At 52.0% G+C, this 16,516-nt stretch overlaps 1 protein-coding gene across 1 annotated transcript; it reads right to left on the reverse strand.

Moving 5' to 3' along the window:
- Window positions 1-1,348: 1,348 nt before the first annotated feature.
- On the reverse strand, window positions 1,349-15,695 carry UHMK1 (U2AF homology motif kinase 1). Its single transcript, XM_005528723.3, has 8 exons — window positions 15,404-15,695; window positions 14,183-14,475; window positions 11,381-11,572; window positions 10,515-10,609; window positions 9,546-9,622; window positions 6,174-6,272; window positions 5,236-5,324; window positions 1,349-4,800 (listed from the first exon to the last, which is right to left on the reverse strand). The coding sequence occupies exons 1-8, from the start codon at window positions 15,693-15,695 to the stop codon at window positions 4,654-4,656; spliced, it is 1,284 nt and encodes a 427-aa protein (XP_005528780.2). The 3' UTR covers window positions 1,349-4,653.
- Between the last annotated feature and the right edge of the window lie 821 nt (window positions 15,696-16,516).

Genomic DNA, 16,516 nt, shown 5'->3' on the forward strand with positions numbered 1-16,516 from the left:
CGGAATGACAGAATGTGCCGAACTGCAAGGGAGCCCCAGGGGCAGCGAGTGCAGCTCCCGGCCCTGCACCGACACCGCCAGGAGCCACCCCCGGTGCCGGCACGGGGCAGCGTCAGCGAGCTGCAGCCGAAGCACCGCTCCCCCGGCGGGGATTGTGCAAGCTCAGCCTCTCCCGGGCAGGCTGTGCGTCAGCAGCCGGCCCATGGAGGACACAGCATGGGGAGCCCTCAGGACAGCCGGCCCAGGGAGGACACAGCATGGGGAGCCCTCAGGACAGGGGGCCCAGGGAGGACACAGCATGGGGAGCCCTCAGGACAGGGGGCCCATGGAGGACACAGCATGGGGAGCCCTCAGGAGAGCCGGCCCATGGAGGACACAGCATGGGGAGCCCTCAGGAGAGCCGGCCCAGGGAGGACACAGCATGGGGAGCCCTCAGGAGAGCCGGCCCAGGGAGGACACAGCATGGGGAGCCCTCAGGAGAGCCGGCCCATGGAGGACACAGCATGGGGAGCCCTCAGGAGAGCCGGCCCAGGGAGGACAGACAGCATGGGGAGCCCTCAGGAGAGCCGGCCCACGGAGGACACAGCATGGGGAGCCCTCAGGACAGCCCCAGGCTGAGTAAGCAGCACTGCCGCAGGAAGCCGAGCCCCCAGTGACCGGGAGGGGACACACTGGGCTCCGGCCAGGCACAGAGCAGCCCGGCCTGCGGGGAATGCCCGGGGAGTGCAATCAGAGGAAAAGGAAGACTTTTCTTAGTGTCTTAATGGGAGTTATAACAGTATGGAAATGATAGGGTAAATCACTGTTACTGCTCCCTGGCTGGAACGCTGTTGGCGTGACTCAAAATGTATTCCAAGATGATTTCCCGTACACATGTGTGCTAAGAGGGGTGGAGTGGGGAAGTGGAGTGGAGACAGCACATCCAGGCTCTGTGGAAATCCTGACAGGGAGGGAGAACTCTCTCCTGACAGGGAGGGTATTTTGCAGGTGATACTTTCTACGGGTCCTTTGTGTATCAGGTCAGCCACAGGAGACAGAGATGTCCTGCTGCAGGACCAACAGCTGTGGTGAAATCCCCCTCCTTAGATGAACCTGCTTCGTTAAAGCCCAATAATAATGTTAACAGCCCCCTCTATCCCACAGTTCCCCGCCTCCAAGCTACAACCACCCCTCACTGGAACTGGAAGGGGTTCTGACAGCCACGGTCACCAAGCACAAATACCAGCGCTGCCACGGCTGGGTCCAGTCCTGTGTCCCCAGACCGAGGCCCTGGTGCTCGGTGACAGAGAACTTGCCCAGCTATGTGACATTTCAGTGTCCCACAAGAAGGGCACGCTGCACAACCACGTCGTACTGAAGCGTTGTTTATTGATCACCTGTATCAAGCACACATCTGCTCGGCAACGGTGCGTGACGGGATACAACAGTTGACATCTAACCCGAAGGGAGGCACGTGGTTACAGGATCCGGCACAGCACGAGGAGGTGTACTGAACCCTCTGGAAAGAGCCTGGCTACAACACGGTGCTCAGGCTATGTTGTTACGAGGCTCAAGAGCAGTGAGAATAAAATTAGGAATACGGCTAAGACTGGAGCTGACTTGTGCTTTGGCCAGTGATTTAAACACCAGTTCCCCTGCGAATAGGGTATGTAGGTTGGTGCTACACCGAGGGTTAGTGGGGGGGAGCAGCACAGACCAGGAAACCCAGCGAGCATCTGAGTGGAAAGCCTCAACACTTGTGCACCTCAAGCAGGCAGTAATCCCGAGATGAGGAAAGCCAGGCCCATCCCAGACACACCACGACAGATGTCTTAGACTGAATCGCCATGCACAATTCAGATACAATCCAGAGTTAAGGAACTCAAAGGTTTCAGCAGGGCTAAAACTTATGCCAAGACACCAAGAGGTCACTGAAACACCAGAGTGAGCTTCATTTTGACAGAAAAAGTCTTGGAAGGCAGAGAGTGAGGAATAACAATACAATGCTTCTAAATTTCCCTGTACCCCAGAGCCTGCAGAAGGGTGGATCCAGTGACAGGACAGAGATCAACATCTTCAACTCTTGCCAGGAGGAATATAAAGAAAAGCAGCTTTGGGGTTTTTACCCAGCTCAGTGTTCAAGCCTGGTCAATGAGCATCTGAAGAAAAATGTCTGGTAGCAGGAGTTTGCATCGTGAGGATTTATTTAGCTGCTGTTAAAGAAGCTGAACAAAACCTCAGCCAAACTCTGCTGGAAGAGCTGCCATGCTGCAGGAACAGGCTGTAGCTCCTCTATGAACATCAATCCTGGCACAGCTCTATCTTTAGTTGAAAGAATTCTGACTGAAAAAGTCATGCTTGAAAGATGACAGAGCAGCTCACAGTCCTCGACAAATGCATGTGAGAACCTTAAACACATTTTAGTTCCGTACCTGCATCCCAGCATGTCCCTGTCCCAGTGCTGCTGTAGGTGACAGACCTCACACCCTGCACCCAGGGGAGCTGGCACTCAGCAGGGCAGGAGCTCTGGGGTCTGCTCCTGCCGGCTCAGTGCTGCTGACATTCAACATGTGCAGGCCTGCACCAAAGTGCTTTGAGCTCTGGCTCAACCCGCAGGGACAGCAGTATCGCAGAGCTGAGTAGGTCAGCCAAGACCCAGCCACGCTTTAAACACTGCTCTCCACTCAGGAAAAACCCTCACCCAGTTAATCATTCAGTTCCTCCCAGACACTAAAAGGTGCTTCACCAAAAGGACAGTTCAGCTAAAAGCAATGAATCACACACCCCACCTATGCAAAGGCTGCTGAACAACTATGTACACCAAAGTAGCATCATTCCCAGAAAAATCTGATCAGCAAATCACACCTTAGAACTCATTGTGGGATTTTTTTTTCCTTCACCTGGCAAGCCCACCATCTCAAAGGCAACAGAAGAATTCAGATTGGTCCTTTCTGAGGGAGTTTGGTACAGGCCACAGTAGACAGGACTATACACCAGCACAGAGAGCAACTCAGACTCATGAAATGCTACAGACATTGGATCTCCTGACACACCACACACAGGGCAAAAAATCAAGAGGAGCTTTTTAAGTGCAGGATTCCAGCAAGTCCAGCATCAGCAAAATGCAAATGCTAAATTGCAAGGTAATTCAGGTATTATTCCAAGGAAGGTCGGGGATGGTTCAGGCAGCTGTCCCCAAGCATTTCATCTGAAGAAAAGAATTCAGGAGGGCTTTCCTCCTCACTGAAACTGGGACCAAGACCACAAGCCAGAATACACTGGTGATTCTCTAAAGAGGGCTGTTTCACACTGTGCCCAACAGGAGCAGAGTGCCCACCCTGTTGGGAGAGGCTCTGCTGGGTGCATGGATCTGGAAATCCCTGGGAAACAGCCTCTGCCTGCCCCGTGGCAGCAGCTGACTGGAGCCACGGGAGCAGAGCGCGCTTTGGGGGGAAGTGATGCTGCTCACCAGTGTCTTCCCCAAAGGCACGTGGCTGTTGTCCCTGACACTGTGAAAGACCTTCTCCTGGCCAGTCCAGTCTGATGACTGATTAAGCCCTTTCTGTACAGGATCTCAGATTGCCTCAAGCCCTTTTTGTAACCTATGAAGGACCAAAAGTGTCAGTGCTTCTAATCTACAAGTCTTAATGGGTTAATGCAAAACCAAAACGCACAACACAGAAAAGCCAAGCGTGGGACCTACAACGGACAAATATTTGCTCTTGTAAGACTCCCAAGGCAGGAGTCCTGCTGTGCCACAAAGAATACTGTGTGCTGTAGCACTCCTTTCCAAAAATATCACTGAAAAGATGCTTACATATCACAGATGATTTGGCATCAGAGCTAGGGAGCATCAGGAGCCAGCACAGGGCATGTGCTAGAAAGATGAATCCACACGGCACGGTTTTCACATCTACTCAGGCTACAAAGTGCTTACAGGTTGTGTTGGGACTGAGGCTGGCACTGCTCTGACCAGGTCTCCACCATCAGTCCCGGCCCACCCCAGGCATACAAGCAAGCTCAGCTCCCCACAGGCAGCATCATCCACACCTCACTGCCCAGCCCAGCATCAGCTGCATGGCTCTGCTCAGGTCACCATGACCGGGTAACCCCACAGGCTCAGCAGATCCAATTTCATTGCCTCCCTCTGCTCTGTGTGAGAAGACTCAAAAGTCCTCCTGGTCTGGTTTAGAGAGGATGGTGTTTCTGCTTCTTTATTTATAATAGGTATCAACAAAAAGCAGGCAAGCCTTCTTCTTCCTCCCCCAGCACTGGAGAGGAGTACCTGCATTATAGGAAAGCTTAACAAAGAAATCCTCTCCCCAGAGCCAAGCCCAGTGCCAGGGCCAAGGCTTTGGTCTCACTTCCAATCAGCAAGAAGCCCTTTCCAGGATCTGCTCGGCCTCCCGGGCTCCCCCTGTCCCCACTGCTGCCAGCCGGGTGGCCCGGGCAGAGCCACACCCCCTGTAAATGAGCAAGCACAGCACACACACAAGCACACGCTGAAAGCGTCCCGCCCTCCTCAGCACATCACAAAGCAGCAGTAAAGTTTCAAAGCCCATTCAAGTCCTTTGCACCTCTCCTTCACAGATGACTCCAGGGCTAGGAAGCTCTTTTGCACATTCAACATGTGAGGAAGAGGAGCAAGACAGCTCTCCTGATTGTTGCTACTGCCTACAGCAAGTTTTGGTACAGATATCCTCTCTTATAGGCACTCAGCGGGTAAAACGTAGCCACAACAAACTTGCCATCAAAAATCTTTCCAGTCAGCATTTTTTGGGCAGCTTTGGAATCACCAGCATTTGCATATTCAACAAAGACCTGAAAGAGAGAGAGAAGTAGGACTTGCAGTGCACCATGCCACTTGAGACCTCCCACCCCTGCAATGGGGGAAACCATTCCTAAACAAATTTTTCCCCTCCATCCTCGGCTGAGCAGAGAGCACTGGAGCTAAGAGTTGAGTCTCCAAACTGGGATTTCATCTCCTGCTCCTTGGTAAGGTGGGAGAAAGTATGCTGCTGGTCTACACCCTCAACAATTCCTCTCCCACCAACTGGCTTCTCCCCTTCATTCCTTCCATCCTTCCACCTCCCAGGTTAGGTAACCTTACATAACCAGAAGGAACCTGTGCTGTCCTTCAAAACAGCCATTTATTTTTAGCACTGCCATCAGCCACATTTCCAGGCACTGAGCAGCAGTCCTGCAGCACGTGGAGTGTACGTGGGAACACACAGCTTCTTCCCTGCATTCACTTACTTGGCCTTTACCAGGATTCTCCTTTGGGATAAGCAAGGAAACCACCGGTCCGTATTTCTGACACTCCTCCCTTATGTCTTCCAGGATATCTGGGAAAGGAAAGAGCTGGTTGTCTTTCACTTTGCAAACTAGGGTGAGCCAAGAGACAAGTGAAGGCGAGATGAACACAGCAAGAACACCCGGACAACAAACATTCCTTTCCACTCAATTTAAAATAAACAAGCACAAGGTGACACAGCAGAAGCTGGCACTGCTTAATGGCCACATAATGAGATGGAAGTGCCTGAACTGAGGCTCAGGAACAGAGACCTGCAGGCAGTGAACCTCCAGCAGCAGATTCCAGTAGCTAAAACATTGGGGATTTAGGAGTGCCTGCTAAGGCACTTGGAGAAGGGGAACTAAAGGAGCTGGCACAAACCCTTCTTTGTGTGAGCAGAACTCGACCTTTCAACTTGTTTTCCTAGAGCTCTCTCGTTTGTGCTGCTCACAAGGATTTGACAGCAAGAGAAATGCAAATCCCACCACCACGCCTGCCATGCACCACTCTTTAGGAACTCCAGTGAGATACTTTAGTTCTCTGCTGAGATCTCGGCTAAGTTCATTAGCAAATTTTTAAGGATCTGTGCTATTGGGCTTCAGAGTCCTGTACATATCCAGCAGAAGCACAAACACCTTGTGAATTTGGTGGGCATCTAACCAAAGAATAATTTTTTTTAAAAAACCAATCTGTGATCCTTCAAGAATTCCCTACAAGCTCTGCTTTGTCTCTCAGTCTATTCTCTGTTGGTGCAGTTGACCCCTTGCAACCAAAGCTCAGCTGGGCAGCTCCGTTTGCTGTTCTTGTGCCTATTAACTGCTCACCTGCTTGCTCTCACATCCCCAGAGCCACAGAAAACAGAGGCTGTAAGACAACATTGCTTTAAGGAAATTGCACCTACCTTCATACTCTTCTTCACACTGCAGAGAAGCATCACTTAGAACATTTAGCAGCCTCAGCACAGGTGTGGGGAGCATCACCAAATCTTCAATATGGGGAGCTGTTTGACACCCACAGAATTAAAGAAACAATGTCAAAGGAACAAGCAAACAGGAAGCTGACTCAATATGCACTGCGATACTCAAGCACTTACTGCTCTTTGCAGTAGTTTTGCTTCCCTCCACTATTAACTGCATTTATAGTCAGAAATCTCCATTTCTATCTTATCTTTACCTGCGCACTGACTCTTCCAAAGGGTTCAGCGCACTCTGCAATTATTCTGAGGCCAGCATCTGAAATTGCTTTTCAAATTAAGGCTAGAATTGTGTCTGCTTAGCCCAGTCTCAGAAACTGATGTGACCTCAAGAACCATGCTAGTTGAACAAACTACCCCATCTACATGGAGATGTGAGAAGATCAAAGGAATACTCTGCAACTGCCTCTCCCATCACTGCTCCCAGACAAGCTGAAAACAGGCTGGCCAGCTTCCCTAATTCAGCTGTTCTCAGATCTCCTTAGAATATCTTTTAGATCTTCCCTGAACACCATATAAACCCTCCTCCCCCCAAAATCCAACTGCAATCCACTGCTTTGAAGACCACCATACTTAAGCTACTTAAACAGTGCGGTGCTGTAGAATCAGGCACGGCCACAGGGTGTGTGAGCAGTGATCCTGTGAAGGACTTCATAGGAGCAGAAATAAAACCCTTTGGGTGCTGGACATGGGGCACTTGGCTCTAGAAAACAAGCAGCTCCAGGATGGCCTGGAGCAGGGCAGCATAGATGCCACTGTGGGAGAAGACAACAGTCAAGGAGAAAAGGCTAATGAAAGCTGTGAGAGTCACGTTCCAAGGATAATCAGTCCTCTGGAAACTCAAAGCCACAGGGACAGCGTCCCTTCTGCAGGAAAAATGCTTGATTTCGTGCTCCTGTACACTAGTGACAGGCCATTAATGGATTTAAGATCTGGGCACCCAAGCTGCAGTACTTGGAGAGTGTTAATGCGTTTATTTGTTTTGGCAGCTACAGCAGCTGAACACAATAGCAGGACCTCATAGCTACCCCACTTGACAGTGAGGGGAGAGAAAAGGGAAATGGCTTCATGTCTCCAGTCTGAGCCTTCTGACCATGGCTGCAAAGTGAGCTGTTATTTCCTAGGAAATACTTTTCCCAGCTAAGCACACAATGCCTGTGGGGGAGCTGACATCTCTGCCAGGCACAGTCAGATGTTGATCTCACAGTGCAAGAAGAGATGCAAGGCAAGCACAGATGCTGTAAATCTCCTGCCTGTCATGGAAGAGCCCTTATGAAAAGCTCAGAGTGAAAGGCCTTATCAGTACAGATGATGCCCAGACAGCTCTCAGGGACAGCCCTTTGAAGAAAGGCATGTTCCAGCTCCTAGTGCACCTCTAGAACTATTCTTCCATAGGACTATTTGCAACCAAATATTATTGGTCAGATGATCAGATGAACTGAAGACTGAAAGAACATTTAAGTGTCACCATGGTCTTATATGCCACCTCTTTTATTTGCAGAATCATAGACTTGTTTGGATTGGAAAAGACCTTTTAAATTATGAACTCCAACCTGGCATGGCCAAGCCCACCACTAAACAATGTTCCCAGGTGCCACATCTACACATTTTTAATGGGCATAGTGATTCCACCACTTCCCTGGGCAGGCTGTTCCAATGTTTGACAATCCTTTTATTGAAGAAATTTTTCCTAAGAACAAATCTAAACCTCCTCTGGTGCAACCTGAGGCTGTTTCTTCTTTGTCCTGTCACCTGCTACCTGGGAGAAAAGACAGACACTAAAGTAAACCTGTCCTTCATTTCACATGTCTTTTTCTAGAGAGGGAGACAAACCAACCCCTAGAACTCAGAGACACCTGGTCTTCTTGTGCCCAAGTGACAAATACATTTCTGGCAATCCCCCTCTGCCCTAGGAGGTACTTTCTGCCCAGCTCCTCTGCTCCTCTGCAAATGCCAGGTGACACCAACCACACTGACAGCACAGGAAAGGACTTGATGAACTGGAAAGACAAGACTTAGCTGTAAATGACAAGGAAAGCTATTCTCAGCTGTCTTTGCTCTAAACAGAAAAGCCGTGTCCAAGTGAAAGGCAATGCCAGATCATTTTCTGACTTGCTGGGAAAGCAGCAGTAAATGCTTCTTTGTGCAGACAAGCATATGTGCAAGTCTGGCAAAGAAAAGAAGCAGCAAAGAGACCTCAGAAAAATGGAAGCTGTTATATAAACTCCGAGCAGTAGCCACAGAAGCACCTTCCTCGGTACAGTTAGAGGTCTGTGTGTTTAAAACCAGCCCAGAAAGCACTGCCAACATACAATTCCCTCTGCTCCAAAGCAGTGCTGGCTGCAAGGCTCAGCCAGGGAAAGCTTTGATTAGAACAGCTTCTGAGACACGTGTGAAGTTTGAACACAGGAATGAGTTTGTTACCTTTGCCTAACATACAGAAATATCAGAATCTTTAAGGAGCAATACTTAACAATCTTTGCTGCAAGGTACACCAAGGAGCTTAAGAAAAGCAGGGCCAAGATTCAAGGGGAAATGCTAGCTCAGCCTGAAGCATTAATTTATGCAGCAGAACACCTCACTGGTGCTCTTGAGAGCACACAAGCTCTGGAGAATGCTACTGAATTGCATTTGGAAGAGAACACAGGGACAGACACAAGCAGGGAGGTGTTAGCCCACCTTCGCTGACTGCCTGCAAAGCACATGGGGAGATCTTGAGGAAAGAACACTATTTCATTAAATCAAAGGGACAGCACCAGATGAGAGTGCCATCTGTCCATGGCCTGCCACTGTAGGCCAGTCACTGCAGAAACAGGCTCACACCACAGACACACTGGGACTATCTGACCTGTGCAGAGGCAGCAGCAGATGCCACCCCCGGCCACTGCCCAAGGAGTTCACATTCCTGGTGATTTCTGAACTGGGAAACACTTGCTGTAAGAAAACCCACCCACTCACCATAAATAGCACTGCACTCTTCAAAAGCACCTCAACAGCCAGAATGTTAGGTAAATATCCTGGTTCTGTGCCCTCAGATGAATGCTGCTGCCAGTACACTCGGGGGCAGAGTTTAATCAGTCCAGCTATGAAAAAGTGACAGCCTGTGGGGCTGGAGGAGTAGGGCAGCTCTGAGAGCACAGGCACCTCTCTGACCTCCCTCCTGTGGTGCCATGGAGAGCTGGCAAGTGCCACTGAGGAGCAGCAATGAGACCAGACCAAGAAACAACAGTTAATTGCCCTCTGTGCTGCTTCCAGCACATGCTGAGAGAATCCTGAGCAGGGGCCACAGCCACAGCTTACCAAAGGGAATGCTGAAGAATGGGCTGCATAAAGCCTTCTCAGCAGAGGCTCGTTTTCCTTGGTCACAATGAAGCATGCTGCAAGAGAAGACACTTTATGTTCATGCATGCGACATTCCTGCACTGACACATCCCACTCAGGCAGAAGTTAGCACAGAGGAACACCCTAACTTCGGGGTGGTTATGGTACAAGGAGAAGAGTGGGACAGCTGAAGGATCCCCTGAAAGCATTTTGGGTAGATGGCAAAGCAAGCTTTCCTTCTTGATGTCTCTCAGCACCAAATAATGGAAATTGCTCACTTACAAGTCTACAAGAGACACAGCATGTTCCACATCCTCAGGCCATTCATCCCATGTTTCGGGCATACATGCAGTCTTATGAGAGCGATCACACACTGATCTTTTCACAAATAGGATTCAAAGCAGCTAATAACCCAGAGCATGCCTGAGAATATCCCTAACTTGGCTTTACCAGCGGCTCCCAATGCTATTTCTGCCAAGTTGTGTCCTCATTCCCTCTGTAGCCTCAGAGCACAGTCACAGGACAGTGAAAACAATCCCCCTTGGCAGACTCCTCAGGAGAGTTGCAAAAGTGCCTTTGAATCCTGGCAGCAGTGGAGAGCAGCACTTTCTGCCCCCTCCCTCATTTTTATGGTAAGAATCTCCAAAAGCAGCAAAATCTGCAGTTTTCTCCAAATACAATCTGCTGCCAGTGCAAAGCACTGAAACAGCAAATGATCAGCATCATGACTGATACTCTCTATGTGCTTACTCCAAATTGTGCCAAAATCTGAGGAACTGAAGCATCTCTGCTAATGCTTGCACTTGTTACCAGCACAGTGGGAGATTAAAAAAAAAATTAAAAAAAAAAGAAAAGGAAGTGTTAGGTGTGAGCTCTGAGTTGCTAAGAGCAAGGCTTGTCTTTGAAGAGCACATCTTTAAGCAACAGTTATGAAATATGTGATAGTACCTTTTGATAAGGTCTCTGAGGTGATAAGCTGGAATGGCTGAATTAACCACCCCCTCACTGGAAAATATGCGATCGATGATGGCAGAACTGTTTGTCTGGAAAGAAAAGAAACAGTGGTTAGGGAGGTAAAAACCAGCCTGTGCAAAGCTTGCAACATCTGATGGCTTTCCAGAGTGGATGCAGAGGGCTGTGCTTCTCTGGGCTTTTGTGAGAGATCCCCAATGCCCAAGCCTCACATGTTAAACTAGCAGGCTCACATCAAATTCACTTTTTCCCATTTGCCAGCAAAAGCTGGAAATTCCCACGTGTGGGAAACTTCACTGTTACTGTGGAGATTGTGGTGCTGAAAGGATATTCTTTCTGGGAAGGGGAACACAAAGTTACTTCACACAGAACAGAGGACAGTCAGGCTCCAAGGCTCACAATACAGAGCTTTCCCCTTCTCAGGATACAGACTTACAAGAAGATCCCCAAATCACAGCTAACATTACACTAAACCCAGCAAATAATTCCTCTGTCACTGTGCTGCTGAACTAGCTGACAGCCATCAGCCACTGGCTTTGTTCTTCCTCCTATGCCACAACTACAGCCAGCACAGTTTGCCCACCAAATGTAGGCAAGGCACAGGCTCCAAACAGAGACTTCTGGAACACTCCTATTTCAGTAACCTGAACACAAGTAGCATTCAGACACGCCAGTCCCACAGGGCAGGTAGGTCTTTAAGGCTCAGGAATCTTAATTCTCAAGGCAATAGGATTAGATAAACATCCTGGAAACACTACCTAGTTGCCAGGTGCTACCTCACAAATCCAGATTATGAACAAGAAGCAGAAGGATTCATTTGGTGCAAGCAAGAGCTGTCTCACCTTCCATTCCTGAGATTGGACTGTATGTTTCAGTTTCATTCCTGAGAACATTTCCAGTAAAACGATTCCCAGACTCCACAGATCCACAGCAGAGGTGCACTCTGTCTCACTCTGGAGCCCTGCCTGCGCCAGGCAGTTCTGCAGTTCTGCCTCTGGAGCCCGATACCCGTCTGTTTGAATGTATTTCACATCCTACAGGAGACCAAGCACACAGAAAAAGTTGATTTTCCACACTCAGGTTCTCCACTCTATCCTTAAATCAGTTCTGATATCCTTCCACAGGGGTCCCCAAAATACCATTGCTAAATTGACAGAAAGCTTTGTAGAGCCGGCTGTGCAAGGCAGGCAGTTCAACTCCCCATACTGCTGTGCTGAGGGAACAGCAGGACTGTCTGGAAGAAAAACATCTCCCAGCAAAACAGCACTGACCTCAGAAAGACAGCACTGCTGGGAGGAGGGGGCTGGATGTCCCTGTGCACTGGCCCTTTAACCTCTCCTACATGCAGACCATGCTAGAAATTTTGGGCTAAGGGCTGAGCAGCCACAGTTCTCTCCCACGTCATCTGCCTGAGAGCACAGACAGCCCTGTCTGAGCACTGAGCATCACGAGCTGCTGCCATTATCCAGGTGCTGATGTTCTCTGGAAGCAGGCAGCTAAAATGCTCAGACAAGGAAATCATCAAAGGCACTTCCCATGCACCTCTCCCATCTCCCCTTGAAGCCTCAAGTGCTGCAGCAATCAGTACCTGCCCAGCTGCCAGGGCTGCCTGCTCCAAAGAAAACAGGGAATTAGAGAATCACACAAGTACTGGCTGGAGGGGCTGCTCTGAAGGCTCCAGGCAGTACCTGCTCAGTCAGATGTGCCTTTGTCCAGCCAAGTCTTCGAAGTGTCCAAAGACAAACTGCATGCTGGCCTTTTTAACATGTGGGGGCTTATTTTAGATACACTGATGCAACTCAAGGAATGACAGAAGAATATGCAAGCCTGGATAAGGCACAGGATTAGGAATTCTTACCATGAGAATATACTCAGACCAAGATTATGTGGTTCCCTGACTGAAAATAAAGTTTACAGAAGACATCTTCCAGCAACAGAGCTCAAAAGTGGTTTATGAGCTTAAGAATGATACACAAACTGCTCACCCGTGTCCCTGCTCCTATCAGTGGGGAGCAGAGCCTCCAGCATGGCAATAGCAGCAGCTTGGCAGGCCCCCAAACAACATTTACAGATAGAGAAAGCACTGTGGTCAATGGCACCAGCAAAAAGAGCGAGATGGAATTTCACTCCTACCACCTAAAGCATTTTGAGAGCTGTAAGTGGGTGAGACCTTGCTCTGTGTACAACCATTCCCAGTTACACAGCAATAGCAGGAAATTCTGTGTAAGGATAAGCTTGGCAGGGCTGTCATAAATAAAAGTATCGTGGTCTTGGACTGAGATAAGGAAATTATGCACAAAGGCTGTGGCCCAAGGCAGGGGTGGGGACAGCACACTGGTACCTGGTGCATATTCAAAACAAGGTCACAAGGTTCACCCATACAACCAGTGTCTTTCTGAGAACGGGCAAAGGAAACTCAGCCCAAAGAAAGCAGATTGGAAGAAACCATGGAAGCAAATAAAACACCCCATCAACTATTATGAGGCAACTCACACAGCAAGCAGCAAAACACAGACCTGAATTAAATAAAAATATCTGCATTAGACACAGGACACCATGAGAGTGTATTTTGCTGATAGACAGCAACAGATTACCACCAGAAACTCAGCCAAGAATGTGGGAGAACTGAAGACAACACGGGGGAGTTAAGAAGTCCAAACATTAAAAGCAACTCCTGTACCAAAGAATTCAGAGAGAGGTCACCCACACAACCCTCTGATACTCACAATCAGTGGGCTGCACTGTCAATACCAGGTAAACCAGTAAAAAAGTATATAAATTTAAAACTGCTAAGTGAGTAAAGTGCGTGGAATAGGGACAAACCAGGACACTGTAGGGAGGCACAGAAAAATTTACCATCCATCACCCAGTGATTAAAGACAAGTGTGCTACAAGGTTACCTGATGGGAAAGCTTTACTGAGACTCCTCACAGGCTGCTACTGAGAGAGGGAGGAGTGAAAGGAAGCTCTCTGCTTCCATCAGAAGCCATGGAAGAGAACAGAATGGACAAGGACAAAAAACTCAGTATCCTCAAAGCAAAAGTGACAGCAAGAAGACTGAGCAGGAGACCAGCAAATGGGACAGAGAGGAGAACAGGCAGAGACTGTCTGTGTCAGTAAAGAACAGACACTGCCCACCCAGGACCAGACTATGGATTTGTGTGGGAAAGAAACATCCAGACTTCCTCAGGAAGAGAGGCTGCTGAAGATAGGGTGAAAGTAAAGGCAAGCACAAGGACGCTGCCAGAGATAACACTCTTGGCTGGGGAGGCTGATGGCAAAGCCTGGATTACTACTACACAAAATAAGGGATGATAAAAGGGAATTCTACATTTCTGGGTGCTCCCACTCGTCTGACCACATGAAAACTAGCAAACTTTCCAGGAAGCTGAGACACTACTTTTCTCAGTGCATCATTAACATTGGAATTTGTAGCACAAAGACTAAGACATCAACAGAAACCAGAGACATGCAAGGAGAATGGGAACACAGCTTTGGTGTCTGAGGCAGACAACATTTTAACCTTTTCCAGTAAACCCTCAGCACCAGCTCAGCTCCTACTCCGATCAGCCCACTTGGAAAACATCACAGGGCCACACAACTCAACACAGAGCCATCTGCCTCAAGAGTAGCACATTCCAAACCTGATTCCCCTCCTTGAAGCTAAGTCCAAAGTCAATGAGCTTAAAGCACTCCTCCTCTGCGCTCCACAGGATGTTGCGTGGCTTGAGGTCTGCGTGCACGTAGCCTTTGTGGTGCAGGAAAGCCAGGGCTTCCAGGACATCTCGGGCGCAGTGCTGGATCATCCACATGGAGCAGCCCTGGTTGCTGGAGTGCAGCAGCAGCTCGGACACGCTGATGTCCAGCAGCTCCAGCAGCAGACAGCGAGACGGGCCATTGGCAGAGTAGTGGTTGGTGAACACGCCGTAGAGCGTCACTACAACGAGACACGGGGACAGGTAACGAGCGTGCGGCCAGCACCTCCCACGCTGCACACCACAAAAGCTGTGGCAGGCAGCTCAGATGTTTTTGGAACGGGTGACGTTCAGAGAGACAGAGAACCAGGGAGGAAGCAGCAAGGGAAAACCAGCCATGTCACCCCTAGGAGCTCTGGACAGGCTGGTCTCACAACACTCCCCAGGCTCTGCTGAAGTGACAGGGCCGAGCGCTCCTGCTCAGGACAGTCCCTGCAGCACGGACAAGCACATCCCAACGGGCAAACTGGACAAAGGGCCACTCTTTAGAAACGTGTCAACCTCATCCCGGGACAAACTTTGCAGATGGGGGACCCATGTGCTGTGTGGGCATCCAGGCACACTATGGCATTAAAAACCATTTCACACCGACAAAAAGTTATCAGTGGCGGGTGAACTTCGGCACTTCCCACAATCACCTCTGACACACAGGCTTCCTCCCTTCCCAGGCTCACTCCCACCCACGAAGGCAGCCCAGAAGCTGCAGCCCCGTGGGAACACATTGCGCCACTGCTGTCCCGCAGTGAACACAGTCCTGGCCGGGGCTCTGGCACCCTGCCCAAAGGAGGACTCTGGGGTGCCCTGCCCGCAGTGACCCGCTCTGCCCGTCTCCCTGGGGGATGTCAGCCGCAGATCCCCCACCCGGGAGCACCCGCTGCAGGGAAGCTGCTCCGGGGTGCCCAGGCTCGGAGCCCCCAAATCCGCCCGCAGGGGTGCCAGTCCCAGCGGCACATCGGCCTGGGCTGTATTCCCAAAGGCGCCGGAGCTCCCTTCCCTGCCTGAAAGGGTGGCTCGGAGACACGGGTTTGGCAGAGGGAGCCAGCCCTGGGGGGACAGAGGGTGCCCGAGAAGGGCTGTCTGGGGTCGGGGAGGGCGCGGGGGTGCCGTTACCGATGTTGCGGTGCCCGCGGAGCTGCTCGAGCGCGGCGCGCTCCTTGCGGAACCCGTACTCGGCGCAGTCGGCGGCGGGCGGGCGGGCGCCGGGGCGGCGAGCGGGGCCGGGCCGCGGCCCCGGGGGCGGCACGAACTCCTTGACGGCGCGGGGAGGGGCCCGGGGGCCCCCGCAGCAGCGCACCCGGTCCCCCGAGGCCGAGGAGCCGCTGCCCAGCGGCGCCTGCACCTCCCACAGCCGGCCCAGCGCCTCCAGCAGCGGCGGCGCCGCGCCCCACGCGCACCCCGACATGGCGCCGTGCCGCCTCACATCGCCGTCCCCCCCCCGCCCCCCCGCCGCCCCGGCCCCGCCCCCGGCCCCGCCCCCTCCCGCCGCCGCGCTCCGGCCGCCATGACACCGGAAACGGGGCGGCACGGCCGGCGGCACCGCCTCGGCGGGGCGGGGCCCGGCAGCGAGCGGGGCCCTCGGTTCCGCAGGGACCCCCGGTACGGGCCGGCTCCAGCGCCCGCAGCGCTCCCGGGGCTCGCACGGCCGCAGCCCAGACACCAACCAGGCTCCTGTCCCCCGGCACCCCCGAGGCCCGGTCCCTTCAGCCCGGGCACGGGCGGGCTCCAGCACCTCAACAGCCTCGGGGCTCCGTCCCCTCAGCCCGGGCACCCCCGGGAGCCGGTCCCTTCAGCCCGGGCACCCCCGGGAGCCGGTCCCTTCAGTCCGGGCACCCACTGGAGCCGGTTCCCTCAGCCCGGGCACCCCCGGGAGCCGGTTCCCTCAGCCCGGGCACCCCCGGGAGCCGGTTCCCTCAGCCCGGGCACCCCCGGGAGCCGGTTCCCTCAGCCCGGGCACCCCCGGGAGCCGGTTCCCTCAGCCCGGGCACCCCCGGGAGCCGGTTCCCTCAGCCCGGGCACCCCCGGGAGCCGGTTCCCTCAGCCCGGGCACCCCCGGGAGCCGGTTCCCTCAGCCCGGGCACAGGATCATCATCCAGCACCCTCAGCCCTCCCGGGGCTCGCCCGCCCTCAGCCCAACACCAGCCAGGGCTCCCGTCCCCTCAGTGCCAGGGCGGCCACGTTCTCCACCCCAAACTCCCCCTCTGCCCCTGACTCCCCACCAGGATG

This window comes from Pseudopodoces humilis, chromosome 10 (genome assembly GCF_049639895.1).
Source record: "Pseudopodoces humilis isolate 2021_Gansu_Grassland_sample_001 chromosome 10, ASM4963989v1, whole genome shotgun sequence".
Classification (NCBI taxonomy): Eukaryota; Metazoa; Chordata; class Aves; order Passeriformes; family Paridae; genus Pseudopodoces; species Pseudopodoces humilis.